Source organism: Pelodiscus sinensis, chromosome 12 (genome assembly GCF_049634645.1).
Source record: "Pelodiscus sinensis isolate JC-2024 chromosome 12, ASM4963464v1, whole genome shotgun sequence".
Classification (NCBI taxonomy): Eukaryota; Metazoa; Chordata; order Testudines; family Trionychidae; genus Pelodiscus; species Pelodiscus sinensis.
Window position 1 is genome coordinate 3,633,902 of NC_134722.1, and position 17,346 is coordinate 3,651,247.

The window sequence follows — 17,346 nt, forward strand, 5'->3', positions numbered from 1 at the left end:
GAAGGGCAGAGACCCGGGCTACGATTCCATCCCCGACAAGGGGGTCTCCCCAAATCCCTTTCAATTAACACAGCGGGCTGCTCGGCCCCAGCCCTCCTGAGCCCCCCCGCCCGCAGCCCCCCCCAACACACCGCAAGGGGGAGCCCGGCCCGGGGCTGAGCCTGCCCGCCAGCTCTTTTCCGGCCGGGCAGGAGCCGCCCAAGGCAGGAAGGACGCCGCAGGGTATGTGTCCCCCAGCGCCGCCGCGTCTCGGGGCTGCGAGGAGCCGGCGGGGAGCCGGCGCTAGGTGGTGCTGGCTCCCCGGCGGAGAGCGGCGGCCGGGCTGGCGCAGCTCAGGGACACCCCAGCACAGTGCAAGTTGGACGCGAGGCGCCGTCTGGCCCCTGCTCGGAGCCTTGCGGCGGGAGGGGGCCGGCTCCCCGCCCCGGGGCCAGGCCGAGTGGCGGAGCTGGGGGGCGGCAGAGCAGCGAGCGGGCGGCCGTGTCCCTCCCTGGGCAGGACTGGGGGCGCTCCCTCCCCGGGCAGGGCGAGCGCCCCGCCGCCTCCCGGCCGGCCCTGCCCCGCACATGGAGGCGCAGGGAAGCGGCCGGGGGCCGGGCAGGGCGGAGACCGCCCTATAAAGGCCCGGGGGAGCGGAGCCGGCCCCCGCGATAAATCCACCTTCTTCCTGCCCCCGCATCAGACTTTCCACTGGCGCGCTCGGGTGACGCCCGCGCCGCGGCGGGGGGCTCGGCGGTGCCGCGTGGTTCCGCCCCCCGCAGCCGGGAGCGGGCTCGGAGCGGCCCCGCAGCCGAGTTGCCCAGGAGGGCGGGGGAGCAGCGTCCGGGCCCGCGCCGCCCGCCAGGGAGGGATGAGTGAGCGCCGAGCCCGCCGGGGCTTCCCCAGCCCGGCGCCCAGCGCCACGCGGCCCCGGCGCTCCGCCTGACGGGCCCCGGGCGGGCAGTCTCGGCTCCGGGCGCGGCGGGGATGGAGCTGCGGGCGCTGTGCGGGGCGCTCTACTGGCTGCTGCTGCCGCTCTCGCTCCTCGCCGGTAAGGAGCCGCCTGCTAGCGCGGGGCAGGGCAGGGGGCGCCCCGGGAGCCGCGGGGTCCCTCGGAGGGCTGGGAGCCCGGGGAAAGTCCGAGCCCTCCGCTGCCAGGACGCGGCTGGATCGGGGTGGGGCTGGGGCTGTTTCGGGGTGTCCTTTGGAGACGTGCTTGGCGCCCCGTCCAGGCTCTGGCGCGGGGAGGACTTGCCCGCGGAGAAAGTTGGTGCCCGCTCCGGGCTCGCTCGTTCCCCGTCCCGCGATGCCCCCGCGTGGGAAGGAGCCGTGACTCGCCCCCCCACGCGTGGGAGAGCGCAATCGGGCAGAGCCCCGCGTGATCTGGGGCTGCAGGGGCAGCTGCGCGCAGTTTACAGGCTGCCATGGGTGTGGGCGCTCGGCGCGGCGCCCTCGTGTCACTGGAGGCAGGCGGGGGGGCGCAAGCCCAACCCACGGGGAAGGAGGAAAGGAGATCGGGTCGCTCCACGCTCAAGCCACAGATCGGTCTCACCTTCTCCTGCCCTGCGCCGCGCCCTGGAATTGCTCAATGTTGGGGTTAGGTAACTTTGACTTTAGCAGTGTCGCTGCCCATGTGGGGCACCGCTTATGGGGGCCTCTCCTGCGCTGCGCTTCCCTGGAACAGGCTTTCTTCCCTGCCCCGGGAGTCCTTAGTCACTCACTGGCCCGACCCCACCTTCTGGTGGGAGAAAGCCAGCCGTGTTCCTGCCCTAGCCGGAGGGGCCCTGGGGTCAGAGCATAGCATAGACCTGAGAGCTTTTCAGGCAGGGGTGGGCACCCCCCTCGGTACGCAGCGGTCTTCCAGGGTACCCTCTGCTCATCTAGATAGTTGCCTAGTTTTGCAGCCAGCTACATAAAATGCACTAACTGTTGGTGCAAACTAAAATGTCCTGCAGTGACTCATCTGCAGGGTTACTAAAATATACACTGAAATGTAAGTACACCGTGGATATTGATTTCTTTTATAATAGTATGGGGAAAGTAAGCCACTTTTCAGTCACTCTGTTCTATGGCCTTTTTTGTACGTGCTTGGTTCTTGTAAGCAAGCACCTCTTCAGTGAAGTGAAACGTGGGGTACGCAAGACATATCAGACTCTGGAAAGGGGTATGTCGTACTGGCATAAAGATGGGAACCCGGGTGTCCCTTCACCAGTGCTGGCCAATCTCGCAGGCTGGTGGATTGGCTGGAGGGTGTGTATGCTTGGTGTCTCTACAGCCGCCTACCAGGCACTGAGGTACTGTGGCAACTAGTGGCATGTAAACACGCACAATACTGTGTCACCGTTAGCAAAGTAACCGCTTGCTCCTGTGTCTCTCCTGTCTGTCACCACGGATTGACATGGCACATTGGAGACGTGTAAGAAACGGTGGCTCCTGCCCTGAATAGCATGTCTGAACAACACACTTCCATCAAAGCCCGGACTGAAGAGTGTGGGACAAAATAAGGTGTCCAAGATCTTTTCTGCTCTTGAGCACCTGTGGAACTCACTGCCAGGGGATGTTGTGAAGGGCAAAAAACATAACTAGGTGTTAAAAAAACCTAGGTAAGTTCATATAGGAGAGGTCCATCAGTCACCATTAACTAAGATGATCAGGATGCAGCCCAATACTCTCGATGTCCCAAAAACTCCAGCTGCCTGATGCTGGGAATGGATGACAGAGGAGGGATCATTTGTAATCGACCTGTTCTGTTCATTCCCTCTGGGGCACCTGGCATTGGCCCCTGTCGGCAGACAGGACACTGGGCTAGAAGGCCCTTTGGTTCTTACTTTTGGTTGTTCCAGGGCACATTGTTAGGGGGTAGACAAACAAGCAACTTCTGCCCAGTGCTGCTGGGGGCATAGCTGTGCCAGATTTTCCCCAGGCAGCAGGGAGATGGCTGGAATCAGTGCAGGACAGCTGTGAACAAATCTCCTTATCTGATTTGCCTGGGGCTAGGGGAGTGGAACCATGCCTGTTAACAGGACCTTGTCAAGAGGGTTAGGTCTGAAAAGGAGGCTGCTGTGGCCCAGTGGATGGGGTACAGGACTGCCTGTCAGTCCTGGCTTCCGAGTGCGTCAGTGAATCCCAGTGAACTTCCGTGCCTCAGTTTCCTTATCTGTGGAATGGGAACAGTGGTGCTAGTCTGGGAAGCGTGCTAAGAGCTGCTGATGTAAATGCAAGGGGGTTTTGTTGGAGGTTTTTTTACTCTCAAGCTCGTGACTCATCAGATAGTGCGACCCGACCCGAGAGGTGTATCCTGAGCAACAGGCGGCTTATGAATGTCAGTTTCACAAAGCAAGGTTTGCTGCAGGAGCCAGGGCCCTTAGCAGAGGGCGACCCAGCTGTGGAACGAGCTTCCAAAGACACAGCACGCTTGGGAATGCTGCAAAACCGTCCTCTCTGACAAAGCAGACTGCCCTGATGCACATCCGCCACCCCTTCTTCCAGCAGAACTCCAAACCAGAGGCTGTCCTGTGATATGTTGTCAGTCTGTCCCAAGGGGAAGCCACCCAGCTACTATGCTAGTGAGTGGTGGTATGAAACCCTATGACAGAAGCGGTTATAATCACATTTGGGGGTAGCAAAATAGGCGTGTGGGGTTTTAGGTAAGTGTCGTTTTAGTCCAAGCTACTATTCAGAATGATAAAACCTAGCAAGTCCTACCAAGGCACGCATATGTGAAGTAGGAAAACATAGGGGCTGTGTCTAGACTGGCAAATTTTTCCGAAAAAGCCGCCGCTTTTGCGCAAAAACTTGCCAGCTGTCTACACTCGCCGCTTGATTTTGCTCAAAAGCACTGACGTTCTACTGTCTGAGATCAGTGCTTCTTGCGCAAATTCTTTGACGCTCCCGTTTGGGCAAAAGCCCTTTTCCGGAAATGTTTTTGCGCAAGAGGACCAGTGTAGACAGCTAAAAACTGTTTTGCGCAAAAAAGCCCCGATGGCGAAAATGGCGATTGGGGCTTTCTTGCGTAAAAGCGCGTCTAGATTGGAATCCTTGACAATCTAAGGCGCTCTTTTGCGGAAATACTTTTAACGGAAAAACTTTTCCGTTAAAAGTATTTCCGCAAAATCATGCCAGTCTAGGCATAGCCAGGGAGACTGGATTTGGTCATATTACTTGGCTAGCAAACCAACAAATAGTCCTGTAGCACCTTAGAGACTAACCAAAATGTATAGAATCATGAGCTTTTGTGGGTAAAACCCACTTCATGAATTGGTGTGGAAATAACAGAAACCGAGGTTTTACAGATCTAAAATATGTAGCAGCAGCAGAAGTATTTACTTCTGCTGTTGTTTCCACTCCAGGTCATTTGATGAAGTGGGTTTTAGCCATGGAAGCTCATGAATCTCTGTATTTTGATTAGTCTCTAAGGTGCCACGGGAGCACTTGTTTTTAAAAGTACAGACTAACATGGCTACCCTATGAGATTCTTGGCTATCACAGTTTCTTAGATGTCTTCACTTCTTACCTGGCCTCTGCCTGAAGTCCCTGCGAGCGTCAAGTCAGCCAGTATTTCGCAAATGTTGTAAATGAAAACGTCTCCTCGCCCCTGAGCTGTTTCTGTTGCTCCAGAGTTTACTTTTGCAATCTGATTTCCAGAGACTTGTGAAAGAGGGATTGACGGGTGTACAGCGACGTAGGCGGCTGTTAGAAAATCTCTGCTGGGTTTCCAGGAGTTGTGCTAATAGCCCGCAGAGTGCAGTTTTGACTCATTTTGGCTTTTCCTCCCGTAATCCATTCACTTCGAGTGGAGAAAGTCTCAATTTGTTAACAGTATATTCTGGGCAGTTTGTATGCTTGGGGAGAGCCCACCTTGGCTGTAGCCTCTGGTTTGCAGAGAGGTCAAATCAATAATAAAAAGCTGCTCTAAGACTGTTTTAAGCAGTGTTATTCTTTGGAGACAGATGCACCTCCCGCCTAAGCAATCTTTTGGCTAGTAGTCTGGAAAATACCAGTGTCCTGAGACTTAAAGAACAGAATCAACTCTTTCAATCCGTGCTGCTCCGTGCAGTAAGTTAGTTGACAGTGGACTGTCAGTTTATCTTTAAATAGACAGTAATGAAAAGCCCTATTGGGTCATTCAGCCTGTTTCTCTGCAGATGAAGGATTGCCTTCAACAACTTCCTTGTGTGTTGTCTGGCCATGGTTTGAAAGTCCCAAGCTATGGAACTCCCACCATTTCCCCAGAGAGAGAGAAGCCACGGCCAAAGGCATCTTTAGATTCTAGTTACAAAGTGGGAGGCAGGGGGGTAGGGAGAGCCTGTAGTATGTGGTTTTCCAGCCTGAATTCTGTGGCAGACTGCTGCTTGGAGGAGAAAAGAAGAGTGCTTCAGGGGAGAATATGCTGCCCTGAAGAGCTACAGCGTGCCTCTGGCAAACGTACTGCAAGCAGTTTTAACATCAGCTACGCCACCTCTTCCAATTAATAAACTGAAACTGATTGCCGGGAGCTGCCAGGTGGCATTTGCACTTCCAGCAGGTCAGGATGTGATTTGTAGGGATGCGGGTGACAAAGTGGGTTTTCTTGGCAGTTCGAGAAAATGAATTACCTCTGGAGCCAGATGACTTTTAAAAAAAAAAAAAAAACTGGCTGAGGCGTTTTCAAAAGTTTCTGACTTCCTATTCTCGTCCGGGTGCCTCTCTCAAGCAGTGACTCACCGGGACGTAGCCGTCTGCAGGATGTCAGAAGATGATTATAACTCTGCCTGCAAACACCACTAACTAGAGCGTGTCCCTGCGTCTGTTACAAACCCACTTTTTTGGGTGTTAACCACAGCCGCAAGACGCAGAAGGGGAGCATTTCAGGCGGGAAGAAAGGATTCGTTTCCCAAGTTCGTTTCCTGTAGGTTTGGCCATCTTGGAGGCACGTTGTCATGGTTATAAAATATCTCGGGGCAGACCCTCCTCTGGCGTAAATTGGCATAGCACTGTTGACTTTCGTGAGGCCTACGGTGATTTACCCCAGTTGAGGTTTTTGGCTGCTTCGGTGAGCGTTCACAATGCATATAATCTCTTTCTAAGAGTGACTTCCTCTGCTTGTCTGGTAGTGGAACAACAGCTGAGATTATTTAGACTGAAATAACTTTTAACTTTCTTGGTGCTCAGTCAGTTTTGACAGTGACGTGATCTCTGTCAGTTTCCCCTTTCCCCTAGCACCGTGCTGGCAGCATTTGCATTCACAGCACTGCTGGCCAATATTTAACTGGTTTAAACCACTTTGAAATCCCATTCAAAGGTATCTCTTGCCCTTGGGGGGGAGGCTGTGTAGTTTCTTTACACCAGAACGTAGTTGAGGACCATCTGTCCTGCTTAGTTCTAGGAGGTCAAACCTAAGGCTCTTGGGAGTGTTTCCAGGGGACCAGCTCCCGCGATGATGTGGGGACGGAACCGTGGCAGGCGTTTCGCAATAGTTTCCCTCTGAAGAAGGCTTTTAGGCGCTTCTGCGGTCCTGACCGCCACCATCTCTGAGCACGTCGCAGACTTCGCCGAGAACCCTCACAATAGCTCTTTGTGCTGGGGCAGAACTTTGTAGGTGGGGAAACTGAGGCATGGAGCAGGACCATGACGTACCAAATTCACGCCGTGGAAGAAGCACGGTAGAACCACAAGTCCTTCCTTCCCAAATCCAGACCGTAGCTGAAGTCCCGCAGCTCCTTTCCGTACAACCTCTCTAAAACGTGCACGGCCTTCCCCATCCCCGCTGCTTGTCCCTGCCCGAGACCTGTCATCTCCTCTCTCCCGTTCAGCCAAAACTCAGGGGCAGAGTCCGCTCCCCAGCCTGGAGTGTCACTCGGCTGCCTCCCTTCCAGGCTCTCCATGACCCCTCCCACACTCGTGTCTACCCGGGTTGCCTTAGGGGCCTCACCCCCCTCTCCGTCATTGCTGCCGGCCTCCGTTCCCCTTCAGTCTCTTGTCTCTGCTGCCAGCAGTCTTCCCAGGCCCTTCCCCCTTCCTCCTCCTCCGCCTCACTTCAGCTGTTCCCGATGTCCCTCTCTGGAAGCACAGCTGCCAAAAGCAGAGGGCATCGGCACTGCCGGCCCGGAGCACTCGGCTTCGCTCTGGGCGGGGGCCCGTAACCTCAGCCCCGTCCCTCTAGAACTCCAGGTGCCTGAGCCTGCCATAACTTGCTTTGCTAGGTGCCGCAGCTCTGTCCTCCTCCTCCCCCCGGGCCTGTGGACTGTTCCTCTCACAAGATCCCTGTCCAAAGTTCTCTGGGAAACACGTGGCGCGTTGAGGGTGCTACCCTGGGTGAGGGGAGAGGGGCTGTTTCCCTCACTAGCCGACTCTGTTGCGAATGGAAGTCCTTGCTCCAGCGGCGGGCAGCCTGGGGCCATGGGTCCCATGCAGCCCATCAGGGCCCTTTGGGGGGCCTGCCAGACGTCTTGCTTTCCTGCCGCTGTTCCGCGCGTGTAAAGCAAGGCCCGTGTGGCGAGGGGCGTCCTGCCTGCACCCAGCGCTGACCGCGAGAGCCCGGTGCTGCTCCGTGTCCAGTCGCAGCGCCGCTCCGGCCCGATCGAGGCCTCCGATTGCTAGGGTTATGCCCCCAGCAGGGACGGCATAGGTGGGAACAGAACTGCAGAGCCTTGGAGAACCAAGGCCCGAACAGACTCCTGGCCAGGCTGCTGTGTGTGTCGTGTCTGCACGTTGTGCGATGGCATGTCTGGGCGCGTATGTGTGTGTGGTAATGTCTGGGCATGTTTGGGGTGTGCGGTGCCAGTCTGCACGGTGTGTGGGGCTGTGTATGTGGGATCTGCATGTTGTGCAGTGGGGGGGGTGTATTGTGCTGATGTGCAGTGGGGGGTGTGTGTAGCATGTGAACATGTACAAATATATCCTGTGTGCAGGGTCCTAAGCCAGTCCAAGTTTCTCCCGCGGGGCCCTGCTCACAGGTATGTGCACGTGTAGAGCCTCTGCCCTGCTCCCCCGTCGCACAGACCCAATCTCTGGGCAACTGGCCCCTGCGAGCCTCCCTCCCTTCCCCCCCATCTAGTTTTTGGTTTCTCTTTGCTCCCCTCTCTCCCCAGTGCCTTCAGTCCTGTCCCCGTGTTGTCCCGTCCCTCCCTGCCAGCCCCATGGTTCGGCTGGTGCTGTCCAAACCTGCCCGTAATCAGCCTGGTGGAAAGGCTGCTGTGTAAACACACTCCAAGCGGTGGAATGTGAGCGCGCCCGGCTGCGCCGCCTCTGCCTGCTGCCTGCTCTCCCTGTGGCTCCGTGCCTGGCCTGCACTACCTGCCTAGCTTTCTGCAGGAGCTGCAGCGTTGCGGGGCCTGGGGAAGCGGGCAGCTCTCTGCCCCTCTGTGGCGCTGTGCCCACGGGGTATCGCCTCGCTCTGGCCCAGGGGCGTGCACACGCCCGGCTCCCGTGGGACCCAGCGGGCGAAAACGCCGCCGGGGGGTGTCCTGCAAGCGCTGGTAGGGTCAGTTTGTACCGACCGTGCGTTGGCTCTGCCCTTTGCAGTGCTCTTTGGGAGTGACGTGAGAGCCAGGAGCAGTGCGCCCGGTCTGCCAAATCCGGGCCGTGGGGGGCGCTTCGAAAGCACTGAACTCTTCGGGGAACTGGCTGTTCCGCTCACGAATTGACATTGTCTTTCTCCCAGGCAGGCTAGGCTGGCTGGCGACGTGACCCGCGGAGGGCAGCTGCTTTATGCTCAGCTTGCGAGTGTGCTCACTGGCGCGGGCTGGGCGGGAACACGGGGTGGGTTTGTTTAAACAACGGGTGTTTAACTTCACAGCAGCGGCGTAAACTACCGAGGCCTGGCCAGCGGATGGAAAATATGAGGGTAGCTCAAGGAATGTAGCCGTGGAGAGAGAAAACTGAGCAATCGGGGCCGGCTTGAGCCATTCCTGTGCTCCGGGCAGCGAGCGCGCGATGCATGCACGGCTCCGCCCCCTGGGTGCATGGTGCATGCGTGGCCCCGCCCCCCAGCGCGCTGCACACCTTACAGCTGCAATCGGATGCGCGGCGCCTGATGGCAGCTCTAAGGGGCACCACGTGGCCCCGGGCACATACAGCTGCCATCAGGCGCCCCCCGTAGGTTGGTGCCCCGTGTGACGTAGTGGGGGTACCTGGCTGGTTTCTATGCTGCTGGCTCTGGGGTAACCCCCACTGGCTGCCGTGGGTACCACGACCCAGCCAAACAGGATGAGTCACTATGCAAACCAGTATGGCCAGACACCCCCCATGGAGAGGAACAAAGGAAGGTGGATGCTGCCCTGGCTGGGGGGCAGGGCGGGAAGAGTGTTGGTTAGTTGCTGTCTGGGAGCATGGAGGAGACAGCCTAGGGAAAGGGGCTGGAGTTTAGGGGCCGGGTCTCCCCCATCTCAAGGGAGCCTGAGGCATCCTAGCCCAGCTCTGTGACCAGATTCCATCTGTGCTGTGCTGTATCCTGGAGAGGGAATAAACTTCCTCTATTCCACCGGCTGGTGCAGTCTGTTTGTGCCATTTCGGGGTGCAGGAGACGGGGGACCCCCAACGCGCCGTAACTGCCCAGCTAGCTCCCCCCCGTAATCCGGCCCTGTGAGCGATGGGTCGCTTGGCATGGAGCAGAGCTCTGCTCTGCGCTGATTGGGCCTCAGTTGGAGTCTTGTGTCCAGTTCTGGGCACCACATTTCAAGAAAGACGGGGAGAAACTGAAGAAGGTCCAGAGAAGAGCAACAAAAATGATGCAAGGGCTAGAGAACATGAGCTAGGAGGGGAGGCTGAAGGAACTGGGCTTGTTTAGTTTGGAAAAGAGAAGACTGAGGGGGGACATGAGAGCAGTTTTCAGGTATCTAGAAGGGTGTCACAAGGAGGAGGGAGAAAACTTGTTCATCTTGGCCTCTGAGGACAGGACAAGCAGCAATGGGCTTAAACTGCAGCAAGGGAGGTTTAGGTTGGACATTAGGAAAAAATTGCTACTCCTCAGGGTGGTCAAACACTGGGATAAATTGCCCAGGGAGGTTGTGGAATCTCCATCACTGGAGATATTGAAGAGCAGGTTGGACAGACACCTGTCAGGGATGAGTTAGACGCTGCTCGGTCCTGCCGTGAGGGCGGGGGACTGGCCCTGATGCCCTCCCGAGGTCCCTTCCAGTCCTAGTGCTCTAGGGTTCTATGCACCTGGCCTCTCCCAGCGCCGTGTCCAGAGAGGAGTCTGGGCTGGTGACTGCAGTCCCGCTATTCTCGGCCCCCCATGGTGGACTTGCAGAGAAGCCCCTGGGCCACCATTGCTCCCTGCTCCACATGAATGACCCCGCCAGGGAAGCTGGCGCAGAGGAAGTGACTTTCCCCAGCCACAGAGGGATTGGTGTCAGCAGTGGGCTTGGTCCCCCCTCCTGTCCTCAGCCCGTGCCCCTCTCTGGAGTCTGTATCCGTCGTCCCTCCTGAGCCGTGTTTTGGGTCGCGGCCACACTGCTCCCAGCCCAGGGCCAGGCGAGCTTGTGGGCTGGGACGCTCGTGCAAAGGGCGGTGTGACTCTCCTCACTCTCTGAGCACGTGGAGCCAGCCAATGTGAGGGAAGGCTGCCAGGCCAGGGCGGCAAGAGAAGAGACGTCCAGTGTCCCTCTCCCTTCCGGAGTCTCGGCCCCCGAAGCCCCTGGGCGCCGGGAATGCCCTGAGGGTGGCGGGTGGGCACCGCAGGGCGCCCTGTGGCTCACCCCACGCCCGCCGCACTCTCTGCCTGCCTGCCGATTGAAGCTGCCCCCCCCGGGCTCGAGCAGACCGCGATGCTCCCAGCTCCATCACCCGGCCGATGGGGGATCACTTGCGCTTAGCACGGGCCCACGTCCGACCCAGCCTTGCTGGCCACGCGCGTTCCTCGGGCTCACCCTTGAGACGTCTGGGCCCCGTGGGCCTGGGCCAGTGCTGTTCCCTGCCTGGGACCCAGCCAGCTCCTCAGTGGCTTCTCCCGGCAGCCATTTGCAGGGCCAGTGAGGATCCCTCGGCTGGCAGAACCTGGCTGATGGGGGCGGGGGTGCAGGCTCTGCTCTGGCTCAGGGCAGCGGGGGGCTGCAGGCTCGTGTATTTCAGCGGCCGCGAGGTGCTGGGGGGCTGCGCTGGTGGAGAAACGGCCCCTCCCCAGACTCCTCCTGGGGTCAGCCCCATACTGTGCGGAGGGGCCTTCCTGCACCTGCCATCAGGAGGGAGGGGATGGCAAAGCTGCCCAGATGGAGGGCGCCAGGCAGCAGGCCTGCTGCCCTCCTGGGGTGTCTGTCTGCGGCCTAGACGCCCCCGCTGGGCCACTGCAGAGCCGAGGGGGGTCGCAGCTTCCTGGGGCGGGAGAGCAGTAGAGTCGGGTGCAGGGGCTGGTGGGTCAGGCCGCCGAGCGCGCTTCCTCCGCTGGGAAGTGAAACGGCTGAATGAGCCCTCTGCCTTCCTGCCCCTCCCAGCCTGGCTGGCCTCCTGGCTCTGTGCCGGATCGTCCTGCAACCGGCAATAGTCCCGCAGCTCTGCCTGGCAGGGCCGTGGGGGCTCTTTCGGCCCCTTCCCCGGGAAGGTCTCCCTCGTGCTCTGCCGGAGAGCTGGGCTGCTCCTCTAATGCCAGGACCCCTCTCCGCCCCCCACCGTTAGCCCAAAGCTTGCATCCAGACCTGGGGGAACGCCGCCCATCAGGGGAGCCCGCGAGACTTCTGGCAAGGGAGAGGAGCCCTGCCCAGTCTGCTGGGGGTGCCGTGGTCCAAATGGCCACCCCCTCGCAGTTTGGTGGCCCCAACGGCAGCCCCTCCCCCACGGAGGCCCCGGGGACCATTAGCGGATGTCTGCCTCTCGCTGCGCTCTTAGGAACAGGATTAATTTTCCATGAAAACAGGATGGAGCGGGCGACCGGCGGGCCTGATTGCCTGTTCCTGGCAGAGGCAATCTCGCCAGGTTTGCTAGGAATCCCGCTAGCCCGGCGCGTGTTCGATATGGCCCTGGCAGCGCACCGCGGCCCGGCCTGGGAGTGAGCACCAAGCGCTGGGCAGCCTGGGCCTGGGGAGGCAGGCGTGTGGGGAGCACTCGGGCGGGACAGAAACGCCGTCAGGGTCGAGTCCCCGGCGCTGTGCTTGGAGCCTGCAGGGGGGCTGCAGCAAAAGGGGGTCTGAGCCTGCTTCCTTGTGGGCTTGGGGAAGGGAAGCGGCCAGGCCCCCTCGAGCGCCCCTGGGAGTAGCGCTTTGAGGGGGGCTGTGACATAGTGGGGGGGCTGTCCACTGGCTGGGGCTGTGGGTGACCCCTGCTGGCCTGCATCTGTGAGCACTGGAGGACCCTCAGGTCACGTAGTCCATGGCCCAGCCGGTTCTTACCTGCCCAGGGAAGGGGTCTGAGCAAAGGAAGGGGGTGGTGGAGTCTCATCTTGCTGTAGACGGGGTGCAGGATCGGGGGGTCCCCGCCGCCCCGCCACAGAGGCGCTCCAAGCTCTTTACAGCCTCTTGTCGCCATGGGAACGAGGGGTGCCAGGTGCTAGGGATGTCCAAGCCAGATGCATTGGTTAACCGGTTAAACATTACGGGTTAACCGGTTAGAGGGGGTACGAGCCGGGGGATTGCTCCAGCTTTGCTGGGCTGGAGCGGCCCAGCCCGCCTCAGACGGAGGCTGATCCGGCCTGGCTCTGTCCATGGCGGCCCTGGGTGCGTCTCACGCCGGGCTGCTCTGGTTGTCCAGAGCAGTCCCGGCCTGCAGGGCGCCCGGCCTGCTGCAAACAGGGGCTGCTGCGGATGACTGAAGCAGCCCCCGTCTGCAGTGGGCCCCCCCTCCGTGTCTCTCCCCCCCCCCCCCCGGTGGCTATGTACAAATAGCGCGGTGTACCCGGGAACGCCAGCGGGGTCTCTTAGCACCGCAGCTCAATGAAGAGACTGGCCTTGAGCTCCCCTCGCTTCCAGTGACACGGGCCTTGTGGCTGCCAATGGCAGCGTTCGTACAAGGGGGGACGCTCCGTGTCAATACATGGGGCTCCGGGTGTGCGACCGACACCCAGCTGCTTTTCCAGGGGCTCTGAGCCCGGCTGGCGACTCGAACGGACTTGGGCCAAGAGGCCTGCAAACTGCTTAATGCTGCATGAAGCAGCCACCTCCCAGGAGCCGGTGGGTGGCTGTGCCTCTTGTGCCAAATCACTTCCTTCGGGCAGTCGCCCCGCTGGAGGGGAGGGTCCTAGAGCGGCACAGTCGGGCAGCGCAGCTGGAGGGGAGGGTCCTAGAGGCAGCCCCTAGCCCCGGTAATCCGTGCCCAGCCGGCTACTCCAGCCACGTGCCGCTTTGCCCCCCGCTGGTTGCTTCAGCACTTCCTGCTGCAGCTGGTCGCGCGTGGGTTAATCTGTGAGGCGGGGGCAGCTTCCCTTTCTGGGTGGACACGGGAGCCGAGGCTGGTCCGAATGCAGCGCTGCCTCTCGCGTGGATGCCACGGGACTCGCGCTCTGGCCGTGGGTTTGCTCTGGGCCTCACAAGCGTCAGGCACTGCCTGTCCTTACGGGAGGGCTGCTGTCAGCGGTGACGTAGGGCACGTGCTGCTCTCTGACTCGACACCCTCAGGCCTCTGCTGCAATTCCTGCTTTAGGGGATGCACCTGGTCCAAGGACAGAGCTGTCCTGGGTCCGTCCAGGGATGTACAATCCTGTTTAGTTGGTTAACTGTGGGAGGGGTGCACTGGCCAGGCTGGAACAGCGCCTGACTCCGGTGGGCCAGGTCACTCGGCAGGCGGGGGCTGCTCTGGCATCCCCTGTGTGCAGTGGGCCCCCCCGCGGGACTGGAGCACCCATGGCAGGCGGGGAGCTGCTCTGGCATCCCCTGTGTGCAGTGGGCCCCCCGCGGGACTGGAGCACCCATGGCAGGCGGGGAGCTGCTCCAGCCCCCACCGGTTAAACATTCACCTCCCGCGTCAGAACTCCAGGGTTTCTGCCCCATCGGTGGGTTTCCGTACTGGCTGTCTGGCTCCCCCATGAGAGCCCAGTGCCTGGGCGGGGGGTGAGTAGAGCGGTTTGTTCTTCCACATAAAACGAGTGGACCTGAGAAATGTGATTGATTCCTGGGGAGAGCCCGGGAAGCGCTGATGTGGTGATGGGGGTCTGGGGCACAGCAGGTATTTATGGGTGCTGGTTCCCCTCCAGGGTCACGTGGCTTTGGTGTGTCAGGCTGTCCCAGGTACTGGAGGTGTGACAGCGAGCCGGGGTTCCTCCGATCCTGCAGCCCCGTAGCAGTGAGAACAGACTCCGCCGGCCAGTAGACCAGAGAGGGGTTATTGCTTCTCTGGGATACCGCACGGCACAGACGTGATGGGGCTACAGGCGTCTGGGCCAGGATCCCTCAGCCCCCTTGAGATGGGGTCTCAGGGCCCCTAGATTTCAGCTCCCTCCTTAGTCTGTTTCCTTCATGGTTCCAGCCCAAGACCCCCTCGCACTCAGACCCTGCCCCCAAACCAGGTGTTCAGCTCCGCCTCCCTTCCTTTGTCTCTGCCCTGGGGAAAGAGCCTTGTTATCCGGTGTCTGAGCTGATACACACGTGGGTGAGTCAGTGGGAATCACATCCCGGCACGGGGACCCCGGGTCACAGAGCAGACAGCCCCCCCCTGCGTCACAGGAGGCCACCGAGTCAGGAAGTTCTTCCACAGAGCTGAAGTCTAAGTCCAGTTGTGGGGACACAGGCCTTCCTGGCCCAGGGAAGAGCAAAGCCACCGTCATCGTCCTCCTCTTAATTATCTAGCTCCCTCTCTCCCTGCGGGTGAAATCCTGCTCCTCTCCTCGGCCAGTCTGTCTTGCTTGGGCGCGTCCTGTGCCAGCCGTTCCTCTGGCTCGCTATGCCGACCTGCGGCCCCGTTGGCTTCCCACACATTGGTATCCCTGTCGCACGAGTGAGGGCATGTTTGTGTCTCGTCCGCCCTGTGCCTTGTCATCTGCGCTCCGTTTGCACGTTCACCGGAGAAGCGTTTTCCTCTCCGAGCCGGCAGTGGACGTGTCCGGTCAAGCAGAACTGAGTTTTCCTAGGCGTGACGGCGGTGCGGCTTGTGCAATATCGCGGCAGAACCTCGCGAGAGTCTTGGCTTTATCCCGCTGCCGGAAATGAATGCTCCCCCGGAAACACCTTCCACCCCCGGGCTCTGCCTGGGGTAACTCATCCCGACTCCGGTGCGGGGCAGGAAAGTGGAAATGCTGCGCCCTGGGAGAGGAGGACTTGGTTCCCATGCGTGAGCCTGTGCTGCTTCATGCACTCCCCCAGGCGACAGCATAACCCCCTGGGGCGCTGATGGAGAAAAGTTCTGCCCTGCTGCACGTGGCCTGGAGCGTGTGTAGTACCCTCTCGGGCCTGGTATAAGCAATAACTCTGGGAGGATGCGGTCAGTTGTTGCCCTTGTCTGGAAGCACTTGAAAGGGGTCCCTCGCTGTTGCGAGTTCGAGTGTGCCCTTCCCTTGCCTCCCCTTTCATGTTTCAATAGATCATATTGATGGTCCCTTGATCTTAATAATAATTATTTCCAGGGCTTGACAAACGGTGGCAAAATCTACTCACCAGCCCTGCAGTGCGCATGCGCGCGCCGCCGGTGAACGGGGCGACCGGCTGAGATCTACTCGCCAGCCCCGCAGTGCACATGCGCACGCCGCCAATGAACGGGGCGACTGGCTGAGATCTACTCGCCAGCCCCGCAGTGCGCATGCGCGCGCCACCAATGAACGGGGCGACCGGCTGAGATCTACTCGCCAGCCCCGCAGTGCACATGCGCGCGCCACCAATGAACGGGGCGACCGGCTGAGATCTACTCGCCAGCCCCGCAGTGCGCATGCGCGCGCCACCAATGAACGGGGCGACCGGCTGAGATCTACTCGCCAGCCCCGCAGTGCGCATGCGCGCGCCGCCAATGAACGGGGCGACCGGCTGAGATCTACTCGCCAGCCCCGCAGTGCGCATGCGCGCACCGCCGGTGAACGGGGCGACCGGCTGAGATCTACTCGCCAGCCCCGCAGTGCGCATGCGCGCGCCGCCGGTGAACGGGGCGACCGGCTGAGATCTACTCGCCAGCCCCGCAGTGCGCATGCACGCGCCGCCGGTGAACGGGGCGGCCGGCTGAGATCTACTCGCCAGCCCCGCAGTGCGCATGCGCGCGCCGCCAATGAACGGGGCGACCGGCTGAGATCTACTCGCCAGCCCCGCAGTGCGCATGCGCGCGCCGCCAGTGAACGGGGCGACCGGCTGAAATCTATTCGCCATGGGCGAGTAGAAACTCGGATTTGTCGAGCCCTGTTTATTTCTAGTAGGGTAGCGCCAAGGAATCCTAGCCGTGCGCCAAGATCCCAGTGTGCTCGGTGCTGTACACACCGCAGACTGCCTGTCCCTGCTCCAAAGAGCTGAGAGTCTACCGAGAAGAGACGCTAGATCAGTGTTTCTTAAACTTTTTAAGACTGAGGAACACCAAACGATAATTTTTTTTAGGAGGAACACCACGGATTTTTTTTGTTGAGGGAGGGAGGGGAAAAAAAAGTTGCCTGTCCCTTTTAAAAGTGGCCATTTTTAACTCTGTTCTCCGCGGCACACCTCCGACTGCCTCACCGCGGAACGCAGTTTAAGAAACACTGCCTAGAGGGAGACTGGCAGACTCGTCGGGGAGCCCGAGGAGATGGCGCTGGTGGTTGGCATGATAGGCGGGGCTCTCCAAACACCAGACAAACCATTGCCAAGGTTGTTTGCAGACTTCCTGACAGAGGAGCTGGAAAAGAGGACGGGGAGGTGGCTTTGGAGACGCGAGGGGCTGTGTAGGACGTTGTGGGACTAGTCCCTGTGGCAACACAGGAACGGCCAGATTGGGTCAGACCAAAGGTTCATCTAACCCAGGATCCTGTCTGCCGACAGGGGCCAATACCAGGTGCCCCAGAGGGAGTGAACAGAACAGGGAATCGTCAAGTGATCCCTCCCTGTCACCCATTGCCAGCCTCTGGCAAACAGAGGCAAGAGACACCCTCCCTACCCATCGTGGCTAGTAGCCATTGATGGACCTAACCTCCCTGAATTTGCCTCTCGCTGCTGCCTGCCCACATCTGGCTCGTGCGGCTGGAAGTTGCGTGGGGCGTGCAGCTGCTGAATGAAGGAGTCGGTGCGGTTCCGTTTCCTTTGCAACCGCGTGTAGCCATGGGCAAGTCCCTGGCACTGAACATTTCTGATGTTGCTTCCCAGCCCGGCGAACAGAGCCGCTCCTCACCCTAACGTCGGGGATTCCTCTGGGAAGGTTTCAGTGCGAGGTTAAAGGTCCATGTTCAAACAGCTAAACTGTTAGTCCTGGTCTTCATGACATCTTGTGGCAAGGAGTTCCACAAGTTGCCTGGGTGCGGTGTGAATACTTCCTGTACTTTGTTTTAAACCTGCTACCTATTCATTTCATGAGGTCACCCCT

At 59.8% G+C, this 17,346-nt stretch overlaps 1 protein-coding gene across 4 annotated transcripts in view; it reads left to right on the forward strand.

The window, feature by feature from the left end:
• The first annotated feature begins 435 nt into the window (after positions 1–435).
• The window catches only part of PIEZO1 (piezo type mechanosensitive ion channel component 1 (Er blood group)), a 99,919-nt gene continuing 83,008 nt past the window's right edge, over positions 436–17,346 (forward strand). For 3 of the 4 annotated variants that reach the window (XM_075939874.1, XM_075939875.1, XM_075939878.1), the window contains exon 1: positions 437–1,030. In XM_075939874.1, the coding sequence (XP_075795989.1) occupies positions 967–1,030 (64 nt within the window). In that variant the 5' untranslated portion in view covers positions 437–966. Of the gene's footprint in view, positions 1,031–17,346 lie in introns of all 4 variants that reach the window. The other variant, XM_075939877.1, reaches the window with a different exon arrangement.